At 48.2% G+C, this 19,994-nt stretch overlaps 1 protein-coding gene across 4 annotated transcripts in view; it reads left to right on the forward strand.

Moving 5' to 3' along the window:
- BRPF3 (bromodomain and PHD finger containing 3) overlaps positions 1-19,994 on the forward strand; it is a 34,206-nt gene that overhangs the window by 6,633 nt on the left and 7,579 nt on the right. For 2 of the 4 annotated variants that reach the window (XM_081828069.1, XM_081828070.1), the window contains exons 3-11: positions 985-1,141; positions 3,707-3,838; positions 5,824-5,952; positions 6,245-6,557; positions 7,293-7,598; positions 9,192-9,698; positions 12,574-12,667; positions 16,444-16,541; positions 19,851-19,948. In XM_081828069.1, coding sequence (XP_081684195.1) covers positions 985-1,141; positions 3,707-3,838; positions 5,824-5,952; positions 6,245-6,557; positions 7,293-7,598; positions 9,192-9,698; positions 12,574-12,667; positions 16,444-16,541; positions 19,851-19,948 — 1,834 coding nt within the window. The remainder of the gene's footprint in view (positions 1-984; positions 1,142-3,706; positions 3,839-5,823; positions 5,953-6,244; positions 6,558-7,292; positions 7,599-9,191; positions 9,699-12,573; positions 12,668-16,443; positions 16,542-19,850; positions 19,949-19,994) is intronic. The other 2 variants (XM_081828071.1, XM_081828072.1) reach the window with 2 other exon arrangements.

The raw sequence follows: 19,994 nt of genomic DNA on the forward strand, positions 1-19,994 counted from the left end.
AAGAGAAAAAGTGGAGGAAACACAACAGGGGCATGGAGGCCTTGCTTACTCTGTGGAGAACCAACTTTGGGACACAGGATGGTATAGCAGAGAGATCATCGATTCACATCCCGCCCAGCTCCACCATCTTTCTACCTGCATTAGTGACTTTGGCAGTTCATCCAGCCTCTGTTCCTAAGCTGCCTTTCCATCTTTTGTTACCATGAGACTAATGTTACCCACCTTGCAACAGGGCTATTAGGATAAAGATTATAGGCTCTCATTAATTCCTACCCCTTTCACTCCCACCCTCTCCCAACCCCCACATATTATTGTCTTAAATCCTGACCTTAAGAGTTCTCTGTTGGGTTAGTTTAGCCAGCTAAGTTTTCAGATTCTCCATCCTCTTACCCAGTTTTTTTTTTTTTTTCCCCCATTTGGTTTAAAATTAGACGTTTTTAGGCTGCTGAAATCTTTAATGAAAAGCCAGAGGTCGGACAGCTGCAAGGTGTTGCATGTGAGCTCAGAAAACAGTAGCCTGGTGTACTTTTACTAGTTTCCCTTCCAGCTTGCCTATGGACTATTCCCTGGTCTGGGAGGGACCCGCCCAGCCACAGGGCAGAGGAGGTAGTGACCACATTGCCCACGGTTTACTCAAGTTCCTGCTCTGTTTTGCTGCCCTTATCAAGAGTTCAGGGCACAGGCCTGTTTTTTAGGAGTCCAGGACCGCAGGAAACAGGGTTCCTGGGAGAGGGTTCTTTTGGAGAATCAGGACTGTAAGGTAGGATGTGGAAAATCAAGTGATATATCTATCTCATGCTGAATCTGAGCTGCTTAACTTTGCTGTCTTTTTTTTAAGCCTTTCTCTGAGGTCAGGCATTTGGCCACTTTATTCCATCTTCCTTTATATATAAGGTTTGGAAATGAACCCAGGGTCTGAAGAGGAGGCTGTAATCAGGGCTGCCCACTGACCTTGTCTTTCACTTCCCTGTGCCTCTGCTCAAGGTTGAACAAGATCTGTAGTGGTCTCTCCTTTCAGAGGAAAAACCAGTTCATACAGCGGCTTCACAACTACTGGCTCTTAAAGCGGCAGGCACGGAATGGCGTCCCCCTCATCCGGCGCCTGCACTCCCACCTGCAGTCCCAAAGAAACGCCGAGCAGGTAGGTGAAGTGATTGAAGGTGATGGAGGACGTGGAGTGTGAAGGAGAAGGAGGGATGGTTGGGACACCCTCCCTGAGCCCTCTGCAGAGCCTTTGCCTATAGGTGGTCACCCCTCCAGGTGGCATCTCCCAGGAATGACCTCCAGCACGTAGAGCTCTTGGGACCAGACAGCAGCTCCTTCTGGATGGGAGAGGCTTGACTTTGAAGCAAATTCTAGGGGAGAGTGAAGAGCAAGCCCAGCTTTCCATATATGTGGGGAAAACCTTATAGACATGGCAGAAAGGAAGAAGTGGGTTGAATGAGGGCCAGGCGGCCGCGTTGCATAAATTAGGACAAGGAGCACTTTCCTTAAGACACTATACTGACATCTGCCAAAAAATGTTTCATAGAAAACACACAAATGTGCCATCTAAGTTGTAGCACAGAGCCTGGCCAGTTGTGGTGGCCTTTTAGCCACAGAGAGCTGCTTCATGTTTAGTGTTTTCTGAATTGGTTGGAGGCCTCCTGAATTTTTTTATTTTTTTACTTTCTTTTTTTTACCCTCTTTAGTTCTTTTTCCCTCTTCACTTGTTCCATTACTTCTGCCTTTTAATATTTCCACACGGCCACCCCGGAGATGAAGCAATCTTTAACATGACTCTGATGCCCTCTGAGTTCTGATTTCACTTTTGCCTTTTGTAACTAAAGTCCTGAAGTGCAAGTCTGTGTCTGGTCCCTCCTTGTAGTGGTCTGCCTGCTCCCCTGTAGGCTCCCCTAGAACATCAGCCACCTCCTCCCAGCCCAGCGAGCCTTACCTCACATTCTCACCGTATTGGCCATTAGGCTGCATTTGACACCGTGGATCACCTTGTCTTAAGAGCTTCTCTATGACCCCATTTCCCTCCTCCTCTATGACCCCATTTCCCTCCTCCTCTATCCGGCTGACTGCACCTTGTGCTGACCCGACGTTTTACTCCTCAGTAGTAACAGTCCCAGGGGCTCCACTGCCTGCCCATTTGCTGGGAGAGCTTGTGCGCTCTTATAGTTGTAAATAAGTGTGGCAATAGCTCCACGTTTCTTGTCTTGTCCTCATCCCTTTTTTCTGCCCTCAGTCCTTCTGAGAACCGCAGATGTCCATGTAGATGTTGTTTCCTAGAATTCAGATATTGGAGACAATTCATTATCTTCCTTCCTCTCGGTAAACATATTTTTCCTTTTTTTTTTTTTTTTTAAGATTTATTTATTTGAGAGAGAGAGGGAGCAAGGGGAGGGGCAGAGGATAAGAATCCTCAAGCAGGCTCCCTGCTGAGCGCAGAGCCCAACATGGGGCTCCATCCCACGAGACCACGACCTGAGCCGAAATCAAGAGCCGGACGCTTAACCGACTGGGCCACCCAGGTGCCCCTCCCCATTATTGACATGGAACCTTCTCCCTCCTGACCTCAGACATTCCCACTCTTGGAGTTACTTTTGATTCTTCTCTCCATAACAAGCCACAGTCAATCATCCCTTATTGCTATTTTGCGGGGAGTGTATCAGTATATGGTCTTTTGTCTCTATTCTACAGCTCCCTTGCTCACCCATGCTCCAGTTTCAGCAATAGCTTTCTGTTTCTTCCACCTCTGATTCTTTCTTTGCTGTGCAACTGATACTGTCTTACTCACACACCATTTTCCAGAATATATTCCTTTTCCAGAACATATTCCTCCTCTCCAGGGAGGCCACATCTGGGTTCCTTTGCCTGGATTTGAGGCTTCTTATCAGCTAATCCTGGATATTCCTTGGCTTTTGTGGTTCTCCAGGTTATCTGCTCTGGCCAGGCCATTTTTTTCACCAAGCAAAGAATCATTAATTCTGCCTTCACACTTCTTCCCTGTGGTCTCTTTGGTTCCAGCAGAGGCCTTGCTTACTGTTTTGTTCACCTATGTCCATCACCATGTGAAACCCTAGTAAGATTGCTTCTGTGGGAAGCCTTCCCTGACCCAACCCCAACCCACTCAGATCCTCTCTATTTTATATCCTCTCAATAGTTTATCTGTTGAGTTTTTATTATATTTATGCTACTATGCCCTTGTGTGTCAAAACTGGGCCTCTTCCCCCAACTCTACTGTAACCTCTTCTAGGACAGGAATCACGTTTTTTGGTGCTGGTGGTATTTTAAAGTATGTTCAGGTCAGCTAGTACAAGCTTGTAGTAAGAACTTCCCTTTGTTTTCTAGCCAAGTGGCAGCTCTAGGGTGAAATTCTTTCCACCTCAAGGTGTATGTTAGTTTCCTTCTGAAATTCTTTCCAGCCCTGAGGGGCACAGCTGCACCCTGGTATCCTCGGGGCTGGGGGAGGGGGAGCAGTCCCAGCTCTCACTCCAGCCGTGGTTATCACAGGGCAGTTAAGAAATGTTGCTGCAAGGCTGGGGAAGCGCAGGAGGAAGGCATGGGGTGGAGAGGAGGCGGAAGGGCTCTCAGGAACGTGGGTCAGTCAGGGTGCAGGGCCCTTACCTGCTGAGACCCTGTGAGTCTGGAACAGGGAGAGAACTCTGGGCAGGAGACAGGCCTCCAGCTCCTCCTTCCTTTCCCTTTCTTCCTGCAGCGGGAGCAGGATGAGAAGACAAGTGCAGTGAAGGAAGAGCTAAAATACTGGCAGAAGCTCCGGCACGACTTGGAGCGGGCGAGGCTGCTGATTGAGCTGATTCGGAAAAGAGAGAAGCTCAAGCGGGAACAGGTGGGGAAGAGCCGCCAGCCCCAGGGCTCTTGTTCAAGGTCTTTTTCTCCCACTGTCAGTGTGGCATCAGGAGAGCCAGGAGCCTCTGCCTGGTGTCCATTTCTTCCCCTTCCTGCCCAACACTGGGGGCTCCAAGGCCTGCTAGTCTGTATTGAGTATGATGCTGCACATGGCTTCTAACTGTGGGGATTTAGCATCTGGTGGCCTCATGCGGAGGCTTATCATCATATGCCTGGGCTCATCCCTGGAGTTTGCTGACTCAGAAAATCTCAGACGGAGTCTGGTCTTGAGTATTTTGAAAAGCTTCTCAGAACATTCTGCTGGGCATCACTGCTGGCCTGATAGCTTCTGAGGGTTTTCACTTGGCCCTTAAAACACTTACGGTCTTGACTCATTCAAATTTTCCAATCTAGCCAAGGAGGGTCTAAGCCTCTAAGCATGGGGAATGTTGAGGCAGGTTGTGTAATGCAGGGGTTAGGAATATGAGCTGTGGCACCAGACTACCTGGGTTTAAGTCCTGGTTCTGTCACTTAGTGCTCGTGTGACATTGGTAAGTTGCTTAATCTCTTTATACCTCAGTTTCCTTGACTGTAAAATGGGGGTATTAATAGAACCCACATCATAAGGTTGTGAAGAGGAGATGTCTTAGTATATATAAGGAGCTTAGAACAGTGCCTGGCACATAGTAGGGGCTATAGAAGTGTCAGCTGCTGTTGTTCTCATCATTATTGATAGTCTTTGCCTCCCTGAAGTGTCCACTGGTGCACTCTGCACGTGGCAGAGAGTAAATACTATTAATTGAATAAATGACAAGCCAAAACTGTTCTCTCTAGTCTAGGAATAGCAGCTGTTACTTGTATGCCTCAGAGGCCTGGGTTAAAGATGTTCCTTTCTTTCTCCAAACCCTCCTCCACTGTTCATCCCCAGCACGAGTCCTTCTTGCAGAGGCCTGTAAGCCTCCATTTCCACCTCTGAGACTGGGCAGCTTTTGCCGTACCTAGTGTGTGTGGGTGGCATGGAGGGCATCTCAGGACCTTCTCCATGGATTCAAACTGTGCCATCCCAGGCCTGGTCCCACAGCTGAGCTTTGCTTCTTGCCTCTGTTCAGAGAAATAAAAGGGAAAAGGAAGCAGGCAGGCCTGTTTTGATGTCACCAGGAGGAAGGAACATTTCATAGCCTAATCCATGGCTTCCCAACCTTGTAACATTAGGGCATACATAGAGAATCACATTTGTGCAACATACTATTGTAAATGCACAAGGCTGCTGCTGCCTGAGGAGGTGAGCTCCAGGCCCTGGGCCAACCCAGATGCCCTAAGGGCCGATGGGATCAATATCTCAGCATACTAAGTGAGAATTCTGGCCCAAATCACATTTTAAATCATCAGTGTGCTCTTTGAACGAAGTCAGACCTGGGTTCAAATCCTGTCTTGGGTTAGTGACTTCTCATACTCTTTCCAAACCTCAGATTCCATATTTGTAAAATGGGGAGAATAGCCATTTCTCCCTCAGGGTTACTGTGATGATTAACTGAGGTAATCTAAGTAGAGAGGCAATGTGGCAGAGTGGTCAAGAGCACACACCGGAATCAGACTATCTGGAACTGAATCCCTATTCTGCCCATTATTGGCTGTGTAGCCTAGGCCAGTTACCTTGTCTCTCTGTGCTGCTGGTGCCTCTTTGTAAAATACCTCATCTGTACCTACCTCATATACTTGTTATATTACATAAAATGTTTAGAAAGGACCATGAAGGTGTTAACTTAGTATTGTAAGTTTTTGGTATGGTGCTTGATACATAGGAAACAGTCACAGAGTGGTAGTTGTTGGTCATTATTTCTAGGCTGAGGGCTGGGTGATTGCTCCTCATATACTGGTCAGCTTAATATCCTGTGAAAATTTGTTGAACATGATTGGTGATAGTCATCAAGAAGAAGTCGGGTGCCTCTTTGCAGGGGGTGTTCTGATCTCTTTCCACCTCCACAGGTCAAGGTCCAGCAGGCTGCCATGGAGCTGGAGCTGATGCCCTTCAACGTTCTGCTGAGGACCACACTGGACTTGCTGCAGGAGAAGGATCCAGCACATATCTTTGCCGAACCTGTCAACCTGAGTGAGGCAAGTTCCCTCACCACTTCCTGAGCAGTGAGCCCCTCCTGAACTAGAAACAGGGTCTGAGTAGGCCAGGAAGGAGTTGGGCCGCAGGGTGGACAAAACCTGGGGGTTTCTGGCAAAGCTAGTAGACTTGCCCATGGTGAGGGATCAGCAGGCCAAGAGGAGGCCAGGGCTCTGGGGCTCTGCCTGAGCCAGCGTGCCAAACCAGAAAACGGGGTGGCAAGAGTGCCGGTGAAGGGTGCACCTGTTTGGCTAGTAAATGGTTGTTGTAATTGTACAGGTTTTATATGTTTAGGTTCCAGATTACCTGGAATTCATATCCAAGCCAATGGATTTTTCTACTATGAGGCGGAAGCTGGAGTCTCACCTGTACCGCACCTTGGAGGAGTTTGAGGAGGACTTTAACCTTATAGTTACCAACTGCATGAAGTATAATGCTAAAGACACAATTTTCCACCGAGCAGCTGTCCGCCTGCGGGACCTGGGAGGGGCCATCCTGCGGCATGCCCGGCGGCAGGCAGAGAACATCGGCTATGACCCCGAGAGGGGCACCCACTTGCCTGAGTCACCCAAATTGGAGGACTTTTACCGCTTCTCCTGGGAAGACGGTGAGAAGCCTGGATGGGTGGGGAGAAGAGGGACCAGGAGGAGGCACAGGGACAGAGTTCAGCCAGCCAGGGATCGGGGTGGGCCTTGGAGCTATATAGGGTAGACACAAAGAGGAGAGCTGAGGGTAGGCACAAGCTGGGATATACCTGCTTGTGGCTGCAATAGTTCCAAGAGTTAAAGTTGAACTAATTCGCCGAGTATTTCTTGAGTGGCAGGACAGGGAATCAGGTACTAGCTGTCTGTTTGAAAAAGCTAAATCCTTACCAGGGGTCTTCCTCTTCTGGACGCCCTCTCTGTGGCATTGGAGCATGAGGCAGGGAGAGTGCAATGCTCGTGTATGTCTGGCTCTTTGAGAAGAGTGCAGGTAGAGGAGCAGAAAAACGGAATTGCCTCTGAGCCCCGCACTCTGCCTGCCCCTGCTGTCTGCTTCTCAATGGCAGTAGCCAGTCACTCAGGCCGGGGGATTGCCAAGCTGCCTCGTGCCTGCTCCACGGAGCCTGTAATTACGACTGTGAACTGCTTCCTGCAGATGTTTCCCAGATTCTGACCTTGTGCCTGTGGCTGCCCTCCGGGCAGTGGTGTTACCAGGGCCCAGGTCCCACAGTGACGCTCCTGGAAGCCACTGGCCCAGGTATTCCAGGAGAATATTTTGCATCCGAAGGATTTGGTCCCTTCCCCTTGCCTTGGGCTGGGCAGGTCCTTCAGCCCCTTCTGTCCTCCCTTCTCCCTGGCAGTGGACAACATCCTCATCCCAGAGAACCGGGCCCATTTGTCCCCGGAGGTGCAGCTGAAGGAGCTGCTGGAGAAATTGGACCTGGTGAGCGCCATGCGGTCCAGTGGGGCCCGGACCCGCCGCGTCCGCCTACTGCGCAGGGAGATCAATGCCCTTCGGCAGAAGCTGGCGCAGCCACCCCCACCACCACAGCCACCATCACTGAACAAGACTGTGTCTAATGGGGAGCTGCCAGCAGGGCCCCAGGGGGATGCTGCTGTGCTGGAGCAGGCCCCACAGGGGGAGCCAGAAGACGATGGGGACAGAGGTGAGAGACAGGGGCAGTCGGGGGGTTGGAGGCCAAGGTAACAGAGTGAGGGTTAAGCTCAAATCCCGTAGTGGAAGCATCCTTCCCTGAGTTTAGGTCTGACCCTTGTGGGCAAGCAAAAACCCTTGGAGGGGTCACACTTCCATGTATATCCAGGGACGATATCCAAAATACTTAATAACCTGTAGAGACCAAAATTCAGCAGAGTAGATGTTGGCTGTGGTATTGGAGTGTGCTCCTGGGAACCACTGACGTGGATGTTTAGTTGCTAGATTGTGGACAGGTTTGGGGAGTTTTAGAGGCTGGGGCCCAGCAGGTCTTTACTAACCAGTAAAGAAGTATTTATAGTATCTTGTACGTGATACGGTTGTATTGCACATACTAGTTAAATATTAGCTCACCTTAGACCATCGTGTAGATAGGCCCTTAGGGCAGATTAGGTTGTGGGGTAGGAGAATAGAAAAGGAAGAAAGACCCTAAAGATGGTCTGGCTTCTTGAGCTACCTCATGGCTTTGACCCCAGCTGGCCAAGTCTACAGCCCCATCCCAAGCAGAAAGGCCCGATTGCAAAAGACATCCAGAGGTGATTCTCAGAGACCCAGCCTTAAAGCTGAGCTGCTTTCCATTCTTCCCCTTCACTGGGGACAGAATTGTATTCCTCATACAGGTCCTGGGAGCTGAGCCTATAGCTTGGGGATGGTCTGTCATCCACACAGCCTAGAAGGGTTTGGAGTTATCTCCAGAGGGTAAGGGGCCAAATTGCAAGGAATGGCCCATTTTATTTTAGGTTGACTGAGAATAAGGGCATGGCTGGGAGGTCCCATTTGGCAGTCACTCTTCCTGACTCCCTATGTGGCAGTCAGCATGCCACTTGTGTCCCACTCTCGGGCGGTGGCAGTGCAGAGTCCTGCCCAGCGACTGGCTGCAACAGCTCCTCCCAGAGGGTTTCAAAACAAAATTCCCAAGCAAATCTGGGCTGTGGCTTGGAAGTTTTAATTTTTAAAAGTTTCACAGTGGCAAACGAACAGACATGTTTGGGAACCACTGAGGTAACTTACTTGTTCTCATTTTCCCACATCTGTAAACTTACTCTTTGTGTTTGTCCTGCTTGCTTCACTTGGGTGATAGGAGACAAAATACATTGACAGAGGGAAAATACTTGAGTCGAATGAGAGTTGTGCACCTCTGATCTATAAAGCTGAACTTGCCTGAGTATTGATGAAGCCAGGTGGCTTTCAGTTTTCTCAGGTGTGGAGTAATGGTTTGTAACACTCATTTCATCAGACTCACGTGGTAAAGCTTTTTTAAAAAATACCCATCGTTAGAGATTTAGTTTCATTTGGTCTGGGATAGGACCTTGACACTGGAATTTTTAAGAAACTTCCTAGGGGATTCTAATACACATGGTTTAGAATTACTAATGTTGATAAAACTTAATCCTACATTCTCTTTGCCTTAGACAGGAGACCTGGGATATGCCTCAAGGTTTATAATAGCCCATGCCTTTGGTTCTTGGTTAGCAGTGTCAGTATCTGGTTTGTAGGGGCAGACTTTTTCTAAAATGTTCAAGCAGGTTCTCTTTTTCTCTAACAGATGACTCCAAACTGCCTCCCCCACCAACCCTGGAGCCCACTGGGCCTGCACCTTCCCTGTCTGAGCAAGACTCCCCTCCGGATCCCCCTACTCTGAAACCCATTAATGATAGCAAACCTCCAAGCCGATTCCTAAAGCCCAGAAAGGTGGAAGAAGATGAGCTCTTGGAAAAATCACCTCTGCAGATTGGGAGTGAGCCCTTGCAACGCCTGCTCAGTGACAATGGCATCAACAGAGTATCTCTCATGGCCCCTGATGCCCCTGCTGGTGCCCCACTCAGTGGCGTGGGCCGCCGTACCTCAGTCCTCTTCAAGAAGGCCAAGAATGGGGTTAAGCTCCAGAGAAGCCCTGACAGGGCCCTGGAGAATGGCGAGGACCACGGTGCAGTGAGCTCTCCTGCCTCTCCGGCCAGCATCGAGGATGAACGGCACCCCCGGAAACGGCCAAGGAGCAGGAGCTGTAGTGAGAGCGAAGGGGAGAGGTCCCCCCGGCAGGAGGAGGAGACAGGTGACCACGCCTGTGACTTCTCTACTTCTCATCTGCTTTCCTGCTTTGCCTTGCCAGCCAGCACCTCCCCTAGTTGGCTGCCTCCCCAGTGGTCCCTTTGGACACCCATAGAAGCATTGAGGGCTCCGTAGCTTACAGTTGGGCCTGGCACATGAGTAGGGGCCTGGAGGAAAAGGCTTTGAGAAAGTAATTCGAGACGGCCATATTGTGTCTGGGGCCCTCTTTGGCCCTGAGGGGATGCAAAGCTATATGCCATAAAGTGGTTTCTACCTTCACTTTAGTTCATTCATTCATCAGATATTTCTGTCAGGCATTGTCATAGGCACTGGGGCAGGGGGGGAATCAATGAACAAAAGGCAAAAATCTCCCTTGTAGGGAAGAAAGACTAAAAACAAATGAGTGGATTGTATCTTGTATTAGAAGCTGTGGAGAAAAATCCAGCAGGGAAGGGGAATAGGGGATACTGGGGTGGTAGGGTGGCCAGGGGAGGCCTGAGGAGGGGACATTTGAGTAAAGATCTGAAGGAGTTGAAGGTGTGAGCTATTTGGGTATCTAGGGGAAGAACACTTCAAAAAGGTAGGCTAGCAAGTGCACAGGCCCTGGAGCTGGAAACACCTGCATGCCTGGGCAACAGTGAGGAAACCAGCACGGCTGCGCAGAGTTGGCCGGGGTATGGGTGGAGACGAGGCTCCAGAGGTAGGTAACGGGGCTCCATCACTTAAGAGTCCTTACTACACATCCAGCACAAGCTGGTCACAGGGGGTCATGCAGTAAGTCAGACTGAGTTCCGGCTCTGAAACAGTCCACAGTCCGGGGGGAGACCAGACGGTGTCCTGAGGTGCAGAGATGGTAGAGCGCCAGACCGTATGTGGTTATGTGTTAGGTGACAGCACTGCTGGGGGCGTTCAGGGACTAGGAGCTGGAGGAATTGGGAAGGCTCCACGAGGAGGCGGGGCGTGAGCTGGTCCTGTGGGAGGAGGCAGAATAGCAGGGAGTAGATGGAGCCAAGGGCTCAGGCCTGCGTGTATGGGAACAGGACAGAGTGCCTGTGAGGGACAGTTTGGAGAGGGGCTTCTTGGCGTGTCAGGAGCCACTGCTGGATCGGTGAGGTGGGCCTGGAGGTGCACACAGTATCGTTTAGTCTTAGTGGGATGGGGGAGGGCAGCTTGCCTGGTGGCAGAGGCCTGCTCTTGGCTTTTGCTTTTCGTGTTGCTCTTTTGTCCTTTTATGTGGTGGCTTTGGGCTGTGTGGCTAGCACATGCTTTTTGTCTTCCCACCTAACACTTTGTTTCTAGCAATACCTTCCCTTCCCCGTCTGGCCCAAGCCTCCGTGTATTAGGGCAGTAGATTAGTATATAGAATCGAGAGTCTGAGGCCTGGAGTTAGGCAGACCAGGGTTCACGTCCCATCTTCTGACCAGCTGTGTAGGCTTGGGCAAATTAATTAACCTTTCAAGCTTGTTTCTTATTTCTAGTAGGAGGCAGGTGATACCTCCCTTGCGGGGCTCTAAGAATTGGAAATAGCCTGTATGAAGTACTTGGTTGGCAGCAGTCGATGGTAGCAATTACCGTGGTCATCTCCGCTCTGTGAGGAGCAGCCAGACAGCACTGAGAAGGCTGTGCTCTAAAAATGAAAAATCCCGCTATTAGAAAATAGGTCTGGATGTCAGGCTCATCCAACCTGAGAGGGCCTACTGCTTGGGGAACCTGCTAGAATCTGTTCATTCGCCACCATTCCAGAGACCTGGCATCCAGCAATATTTCTGTACGACCTTAGTGGAGTGTCACAAAAACAGGTGTTGATCTTTGGCAGCCGAGGCAGCTGAGATGCAGCTGGCTTCGTGATTTAAACAGAAACCATAATGTTAGAGGCAGAGCCAGGTTAGAGTCCAAATATCTTGGCTTAGGCACCTGCTCTTACAGGTGTAACTTGCCCCACAGTTCTCTGGCCAAGGTATCTGTGACAGAGCTTTAAGCTCTTGGCTCAGCTACCAGAGTTGTAGGACTCTGGATTGTGATTAGGAATCAGGTAATAGAGAGGAGAGTTGAAGCCTCTGCAGCTCATGAGCATCATGTCCCTGGGATGACCAGACAGCCTTCATTTGCCTCCAAAGGGCTCCCTTCTGTAAACAGACCTTCTCTTATTCATACGTAATACTGTCCTCTGTAAGAAGGTATTATCTTTGCAAACGGAGAAGTGGAAGTTAAAGAGGAAAAGGGACCTGTATTTCAGATCCCCATCTAGAGCCCCGGGAACTCTGACTCCTCATGCCAGCCAGGTCAGGTCTGCTTTAGATCTGTTGAAGTCCCCCATCCTCAGCTCTGACTAGCTTTGCTAGATATCTTGGGGTGGGACTGACACAGCCGTTACCCTGCCCCAACCTCCCCTGACACCATCCCAAAAGAATGAAGCTAGCTGTTGCCAGCTGTGTGATGGATAGGGTGTGTGAGTGTTTATCTGAAGAGGCAAGGCGGGTGGGCTCCCCAAGAGGCAGAGGAGACTCCCTGATAATTGAGGCTTGAAATTAGAAGCAGATCCAGGGACTTAGGAACCAGCTGGAGTAGGGAAATCTTGGTATTTCCTTTTGTAGCCAAATGACAGTAACTGGTGTGAGCTGTGTGCTGTGTTTTCCTTAAAATTAAACCAGTGGGATGGGAAGGAAAATGCAGTGTCTGCTCATTGCTCTAGGCAACATTTCCCCCAAATCTTCACGAGGTTCTTTCCGCCACCCAAGCCCCATTTCCCACGTGGGAAGGAAGAGCCACCCTTTCCACCCCTCCTCACTGAGCCCTCCCGAGGCAGCTGCTTCACACGACAGTGTGGGTCAGGGGAAGGGGATTTCCGCACCAAGGCTTACTCTGTGTGTCCTTGGCAGGTGTGACCAATGGCTTTGGAAAACACACCGAAAGCGGGTCTGACTCCGAATGTAGTTTGGGTCTCAGTGGTGGACTGGCATTTGAAGCTTGCAGGTAAGAACAGTTGTTCCCAAAGCTTTGTTGGCAGCTCTGCCACCTCCCCCTTAATGCTCTGTTCAGCTCCAGATGAAACCTCCTCCTGCTTATCTAAGTTCTTTCTTCCCCCGCCCCTGCTATTTCCTGAGGCCTCTGGTCTGTAACTCTGGTAGCTCCTAGGAAACAGGGTGACCCTTGCCTCTCAGGCCTGATCTGACTGGGAGGGGAGGAGTGGTGCTGATGCTTTACAGGGTTGTAGAGCTGAGTTTGGCTCCAGAGGGCAGGGATAGCCAGATCTCTATTGCCCAGTGAAGTTAACGTATGAGCCAGTCCCCCACCTACCCCGCTGGGCCACTCTGATAACCCAGTTACAGACGTGGTTTTGCCCTTTGCCTTTTGGGGCATTGTAGCAAAGGCGAGTCTTCAGAGGTGTGGTGTACAAATAAGACATGAGCAGATAGGAAGTTTGGAATAGCCATTTATTCAAAGGCCCTAGATCTTCTGCCATCCTTGAGTTGGGAAAGGGTGGGTTTCTTTTTCCATTCTTTTACCGAAAGGGAGGATTTCTGAGACCAGAACATTAAAGTTTCTTTCAAGTCCAAGAGTTTATTGAATCCCTACTCTGTTATGGGTGCTCTGCAAGACACCAGGGAGTGTGGGATTCTTGGAAATGGGAGACCCTCAGTGCCACAGAGGAGAAACAGGTTGTCCTGAAGGCTAACTCATGGTCCCCCAACATGGCTACTGAATGGATCCTGGGTTCAGAGTAGGGGAGGAAAGGTCCCAGGGCAGCACCAAAAGACTCTGCGTCTAGGTTTGAAGTGCTTCCAAGGCAGGTTGAGTGTGTGTGTTGTTAGATACTCACTCTACCCTGGCTACTGGGCTCCTGAGAGCGGTGGGGAGGGTGGGGGGTGTGTGGCTACAGGAGGACCCCTGCTGTGGCGTGTGGTTCCCTTGAGATTTTTCCTCCCACCAAGCCTCAGAATCACCTTAGCTTTCTTCCTCCATAGTCTCTAGAGATATAGAAGCAGTGGATGGGAGAAAACACAGTTATTAGGCATAGAGGAAGCAGAGCCTTCAAAATCTTACAAGATGTTTTCACCCCGGTCCTGGGTTGGAATTCCTAACTCCCTTCAAAGATAACGATGCCTGGAAACCCAGTTCATCGGGGTGGGGTAGGAGTGGGATTATCAAACTATCCCCTCCTAGCCTTTGACTTTAGTCAAGTGGAAGGTGTGTTTGGCCCTTCGCTCCATGAAGGGCTCTCGTCCCAGCCATGAACCACAGGAAGGAAGCCAGGGCAGCCTCTGGTTAGCCTGTGGTCAGGCCATGTGTTTGCCTTTGTGCAGAACTCCAGTCCATGCCACCGATTTCTCTAGAGCCCTGCTCAGTGTGGGAACAATGCCCTTGGAAGGCATTTCCTCTTTAACTCAGTGGATCTCAATGGAATTTCAGGGTTTAAAACAGGAGGTTCGGGACTCCAACTGCAAGATTTTTTTCTTTTTCTTTCCCTTTTCTCCCCCTACACTTTGGTGGTAAGTACATATAGGAAGATTTTACTTACTAATTTTTTTTTTTTAAGATTTATTTATTTATTTGAGAGAGAGAGTGAGTGCACGCATGGGGGGTGGGGAAGGGCAGAGGGAGAGGGAGAAAGAAACTTTAGCAGATTCTGCTGTTTGCGGAGCCTGATGTGGGACTTGATCCCGGGACCCTGAGATCATGACCTGAGCAGAAACCAAGAGTCAACTGCTCAACCTACTGAGCCACCCAGGCGCCCCTTTACTTACTAATTAGACTGGAATCATATAATCCCAGAATTAGAAAGAACCTTGAAAGAACCTGTGTTCACTAATCCCATCCCCCTCCCCACCTGTCCCAGGTTTTATCTTTCCTGATGATTTTCTGAGCAGACTGGGGCTGTGCCCTCTTTCTATGGGTCACTTACTCAATTATTAATAATTGAGCACCTATTTCAAGCCAGGCATTGTTCTAAGTACTGATAAGGTGTATTTTCATGGAGCTTATCTTCTAGAAGGGAGAGATGAATGTTAAACCAGTAAATAAAATAATTACAGATTGGGCTGGCTGCTTAGATCTGCGTAACTTGGAAAGAGGGCTGAAATGCAGGCCAGGTTGAGTCACTTGTGCTTTTTTTATGAAACAGGAGTACATGGACCTAGTTGTGGTGTTGCATCTTATTTTATTGAGCTCCTCCTCCTCAGAGCTCATCATTTGATAGTACAATATAAGTAGTTTATAATATTTAAAGTGAGACATTAAAATTTACTGCCATTCATATAATAGTATTTGTTGTATAACTACCATCTGCCATTTGTTGAGTACTGGGTATGCGCTGTACTGGGTGCTTTCTGTGTATTAACGTACTAAATCCTCACAGCAGCACCTGGGGACACCAGCCTCGGAGAGGGTGGGTAACTTGCTCAAGGTCACAGAACTCATGAATAGAAGAGCCAGGTTCTGAACCCAGGTAGTCTGGCTCCAGAGTTTCTCTTAACCACTTTGTTGTGCCCTCTTTTGTTATATTTGAAGATGTCTCCCCAGATCCATGATAGGAACTCTGAGAGGCCTCTGAGTCTCTAAGCGCAGTGGCAGATTTTTATAGCTTGAGTGGGAACTGAAACCGAAATGTAAAGCAGGTGTTAATTTTTTTTTTTTTTCCAAACAGGTCCTAATTTTGACTAGCAGGAAAAAACTACCAACCTGCCAGTTACTGAAGGATTAGGATTCATTGGGTTCTGGTTGTGCAAGGTTTTCTGAATAAGACTATAATAAAGTCAGCTATGATTCAGTAAAACGGGAGTATCCTACTCTCCAGCCAGTCCTGACGCCAGCCTCCTTTTATCCCACCAGGGGTGTCCTAAGCATTTCTACTCTTCCTCAGATTGTTGCCCCATCTTTTAAGCATTCTTTTTCATTGAAAAAATTACATAGGAGTGATATTTTTCAAAGTTTGGCTGGGAACAAGCCCTAGCCACATCATTCTTGCCCAGAGGCTCGCAACTATGGTCGTACGTTAGAATTGCATTGAGAACTGTTTGAAAATACAGATGCTTGGGTGGGTTCCAGTTATACCATTACTCTGGTATTATCATTCTCATTTTTGCTTTATTACCTTCTAGTTTTTGTCTTAATACATATATATATATATATTTTTTACGTCTCTGCAGTAACCATATGGAAAAAAAAAGGTCTGCTTGTTTGTTTAAAAAAAAAATCCATCTCTGTCTAAGAAAAACTTCACACACAAAGTGGAAGTGAGAAGTAGATTTTTTTTTCAATTAAAAAATGTCTTTTCTAATTAAGGAAGTAAGACATGTCCTTTATAGAAAATTTGGGAAAGAGACACATTTTTGTACCTCAAAAATAAATTGGTTTCTAAAGAAGCAGCGTGAACCACAGAGTAAAAGAATTCTGGACAGATGTGAGACTGGCCTTCCTCATGAATAGGCTGCTTAGACCCTGGAAGGATTGACAAGTGCCTGGAGTGACCTTTCCTCTGGATGAAGGCCAAAAGTCCCTGGGCAGGGAAGCAGGCATCTCTTTCCAGAGTCCTTCCACGTGGATGAAGTGGTCCCTCAGAGCCTCATGGGAACTTTGTGGTCAGAAGCGTATCATGGGTTAGTGCAAGTTGTTAGGGGAAGGTGAGAAACCATTCTTGTTGAAGGATTTTTGTAGCTCCGCTCCTCTCAGAGATAGGAGAGCAGCAGTGGGTGTGTTAGTCATTGAAATTGCTCATTTCCCCCCCCTCTGCCTTCTTGCTCTATATGCAGTGGTCTGACGCCCCCCAAACGCAGCCGTGGGAAGCCAGCCCTATCTCGCGTCCCCTTCCTGGAAGGTGTAAATGGAGATTCTGACTACAGCAGCTCAGGTGAGGAGTGGTGTACGGTGGATCTGGGGGGCCCAGGCCTTCCAAAGAACCAGTTCTGTGAGCTGCAGCCAGACCCATGGCTCCTCCAAACTCTCGGGCACTGGACATGCAGATGGCACCCCCTCCCAGGTCATTCATACTCTTTTTTTTTTTTTTAAGTTCATCTTAAATTTGAATAGTAATATATGCCTATGATAACAAAAATCAAAAAGATACAAAAGGGTGCATAATGAAAAGCCAGGAGTCCCCTCCTTAGAACAACCACTGCTAGCAGTTTCTTTTGTGTCTCTCTAGATGAAGTTTATACATATTTAAGCCAAAACTTGTGTGTATGTTTAAGAGAGTGAGTAGAGAAGCTAATATACACATGTTCCTCTAAACCCTGCCTTTTTTCAATTAATGATGTATCTTGGAGATCCTTCTGTGCTTTTTATTGGCTGCCTGATGTCCCATTATCTAGGAGTGCCAGCCCTCCACGGATGGACATTTAGGTTGTTTTCACTCCTTTGTTATAATCGGTGTTGCAATGAGCAACCTTGTACATAGATCATTTTGTATCGCTGGCGAGCACACACTTGCATAGAGAAGTGGAGTTGCTGTACTTGAGAGAAGTGTGTATTTGTAGCTTCCAGAGACATTGCCAGTCTGCCCTCACTGGAGTGATCAGTGATAGCCTGGATTGCTGAATATCACACATTGCCCTGGGATTTCGTGGGATCCAGTGCTTTCAGCCCTGTCTTCATGAGACATTCTACTCCGGCTGGTCCAAACAGTGAAGTACATGGACCAAGGGATTCAAGAACAGACAAGGCAGAGCCAAAGGAGAGGGCTGGTTGGTGCTCAGGTGGAGTTGGGGACAGGGCGGGCTGTTCTCCGAGTGCAGCTCTCTGCAGCCCTCCTGTGGGGGGTGGGGGGTGCTCTGGCTTCCCTGTCTGTGAAGCTTCCGTATAACACACAGGCATCAGGGCTTCTCTTCTTTCCTTTTCCCAAGTGCTTTACTTTCCTTTAGCATCAGTTTTCTTTCTCATATGTGTGTTGAGGAATGCATGCCTGCGTGTTTCACTGTTGTCTGACTGTCAGCGCCCAGAAAGCAGGGCTCATATCTAGGTGAATTGGAACAGCATCTAGCGCAAAACTGGCAGTGGATTGGCACATTCATTGTGATTCTGGTAGTGACATTTTATTCTTATTTTTAAAAGCACATACTTATAAAATGATGCCAAAGGAAATTTAAAAATTTCGACCCTCTACTGTCCCATCATCACCTTAACACAGTTGTCTTCATTTCTCTGTGTGGCCTTCTGTTTATTTCAGGCACATTTTTAACAAAATGTTAATCCAGAACATTGCATTCTCTGCATTTTTCAACGTTCTCTCACACTTTTTTCATGTTGACACAATCTTTATTTATCTCATATGATTGGAGCAATATATCTTCCAATCAGTGCATTATAATTTACTTAACTCTTTTATTGTTAGACAGTTGGTTATTTCCAACTTTTAACGTTATATATAATGTAGTAAATGTGTATTTTTTGTTCAAAATCCTTTTATTCGTTTTTAAAGTTATTTTTCTTTGAATAAATTCCCATGGAAGGAATGTACTGAAGCAGATGATTCATACATTTTTTTTTAATGGCTCTTGAGACATACCGCCAAATTATATATTTTTTTTAAGATTTATTTATTTTTAGAGAGAGGGAGAGAGAGTGTACGTGCAAGCAGGGGGAGGGGCAGAGGGGGAGGGAGAGAATCTCAAGCAGGCTCCCTGCTCAGCATGGAGCCTGGCTCGGGGCCCAGTCTCTGGACCCTGAGATCATGACCAGAGCAGAAATCAAGAGTCAGATGCTTAACCGACTGAGCCATGCACATGCCCCCCACCAAATTATATTCTTAAGGATTAGACTGGTCTGCAGTTTCTTTCAACAGTGTGTAATTGCACCAATTTCCCCACAGCCTTCCTCTTTAGTATTGGATTTTATCTTTTTGTTGTTATTGCTACTGACCAAATGCAAAAAAAACAATACCTCGGGGTGCCTGAGTGGTTCAGTCGGTTAAGCGGTTGCCTTTGGCCCAGGTTATGATCCTGGGGTTCTGGGATCGAGCCCTGTGTCCAGCTCCTTGCTCAGCGGGGAGTGTGCTTCTCCCTTTCTCTCTGCACACCCCACCCCCCTGCTCATGTGCTCTCTTTCCCTACCCCCCCAAATAAATAAATAAAATCTTTAAAAAAGAAACAATACCTCATTATTAGTAGTACATTTTTTTTAAATTATAAATGAGGGTGGTAATAGTTCCTTAGGAACATAATTTCCACTTTTCAGGGTTTGGGCTTTTTTCCTTGGTTGAGCTTTGTCACCTTGAGTTCTCAGTTTATAGCCGTGGGGAGGGGAAGGGAGGTTCCTCTTTCTGTTCAGGAGTGTTTGTGAAGTCCATCCATGTGTGCTAGTGCATCGGGTGCAGAACAGAGTAAGCTGGAGAGATGTGGTGCCTGCCCCAGGCGGGACACGTAGTGTAAGGTTCTGAGAAAAGCATGCCCATGAAGGACCTGCAGACCTGCTTGGCTCTGCTGAGTGCTGTGTATCCAGGTGACCTGGATGGCCAGGCGTGGCCCTGTCAGAAAAGAACTCACTTAGCAAGTGGTTTTACTGGGATGTCTGTCCCAGGCATCTTTTTCCATGAAGCCTCTATCATGAGGCCCACCACACAGGGAGGCCCAGAGAGCAGTTTGTGGTTTTGTCAAGCTGGGTTGTTATTTCTCTTCCTAGGGTCATGGTGATGAAGCAGTCATATTTTTCCAAGGAATACCATCCTAGGGTTCTAGTCCAGAGGTCAGCAAACTAACATAGTACCTGTTTTTTGTAGGGCCTACAGGCTAAGAATGGTTTTTACATTTTTAAATGATTGAAAAGAAAATCAGAAGAAGAATGATATTTTGTAACACATGAAAATTACATGAAATTCAAATTTCAGTGTCTAAAAATAAGATTTTATGGGGACACAGCCATACTCATTCCTTTGCAGAATATCTATGGCTGTTTTCATGCTGCAACAATAAAGTTGAGTAGTTGCGACAGAGACCATGTGGACTACAAAACCTAAAATATTTACTGTTTGGCCCTTTACAGAACAAGTTTGCCGACCCCTGGTCTAGTCTAAGAATTAAGGAAAGGGCAGGGAAGAGGAAGGGTGGAGGGGATGTGACTGACTCATTCCTGGGTTGCCCCAGTGAAATGGAGGCCACAGGCAGGCCTCCTGGGCGCCATTCCAAGTCCCCTTTGGGTGCTGTCTCCTCCCCTCCCCCACCCCCAGGCAGAAGCCTCCTGATGCCCTTTGAAGACCGCGGAGACCTGGAGCCCCTGGAGCTGGTGTGGGCCAAGTGCCGAGGCTATCCCTCCTACCCTGCCTTGGTGAGTCTGCCCCAGACACCACCCTCCTCCCTCCCCTGGGCTGTTC

The sequence above is a fragment of the Leptonychotes weddellii genome, chromosome 8, assembly GCF_054177405.1.
Source record: "Leptonychotes weddellii isolate Sample4059 chromosome 8, ASM5417740v2, whole genome shotgun sequence".
Lineage (NCBI taxonomy): Eukaryota > Metazoa > Chordata > Mammalia > Carnivora > Phocidae > Leptonychotes > Leptonychotes weddellii.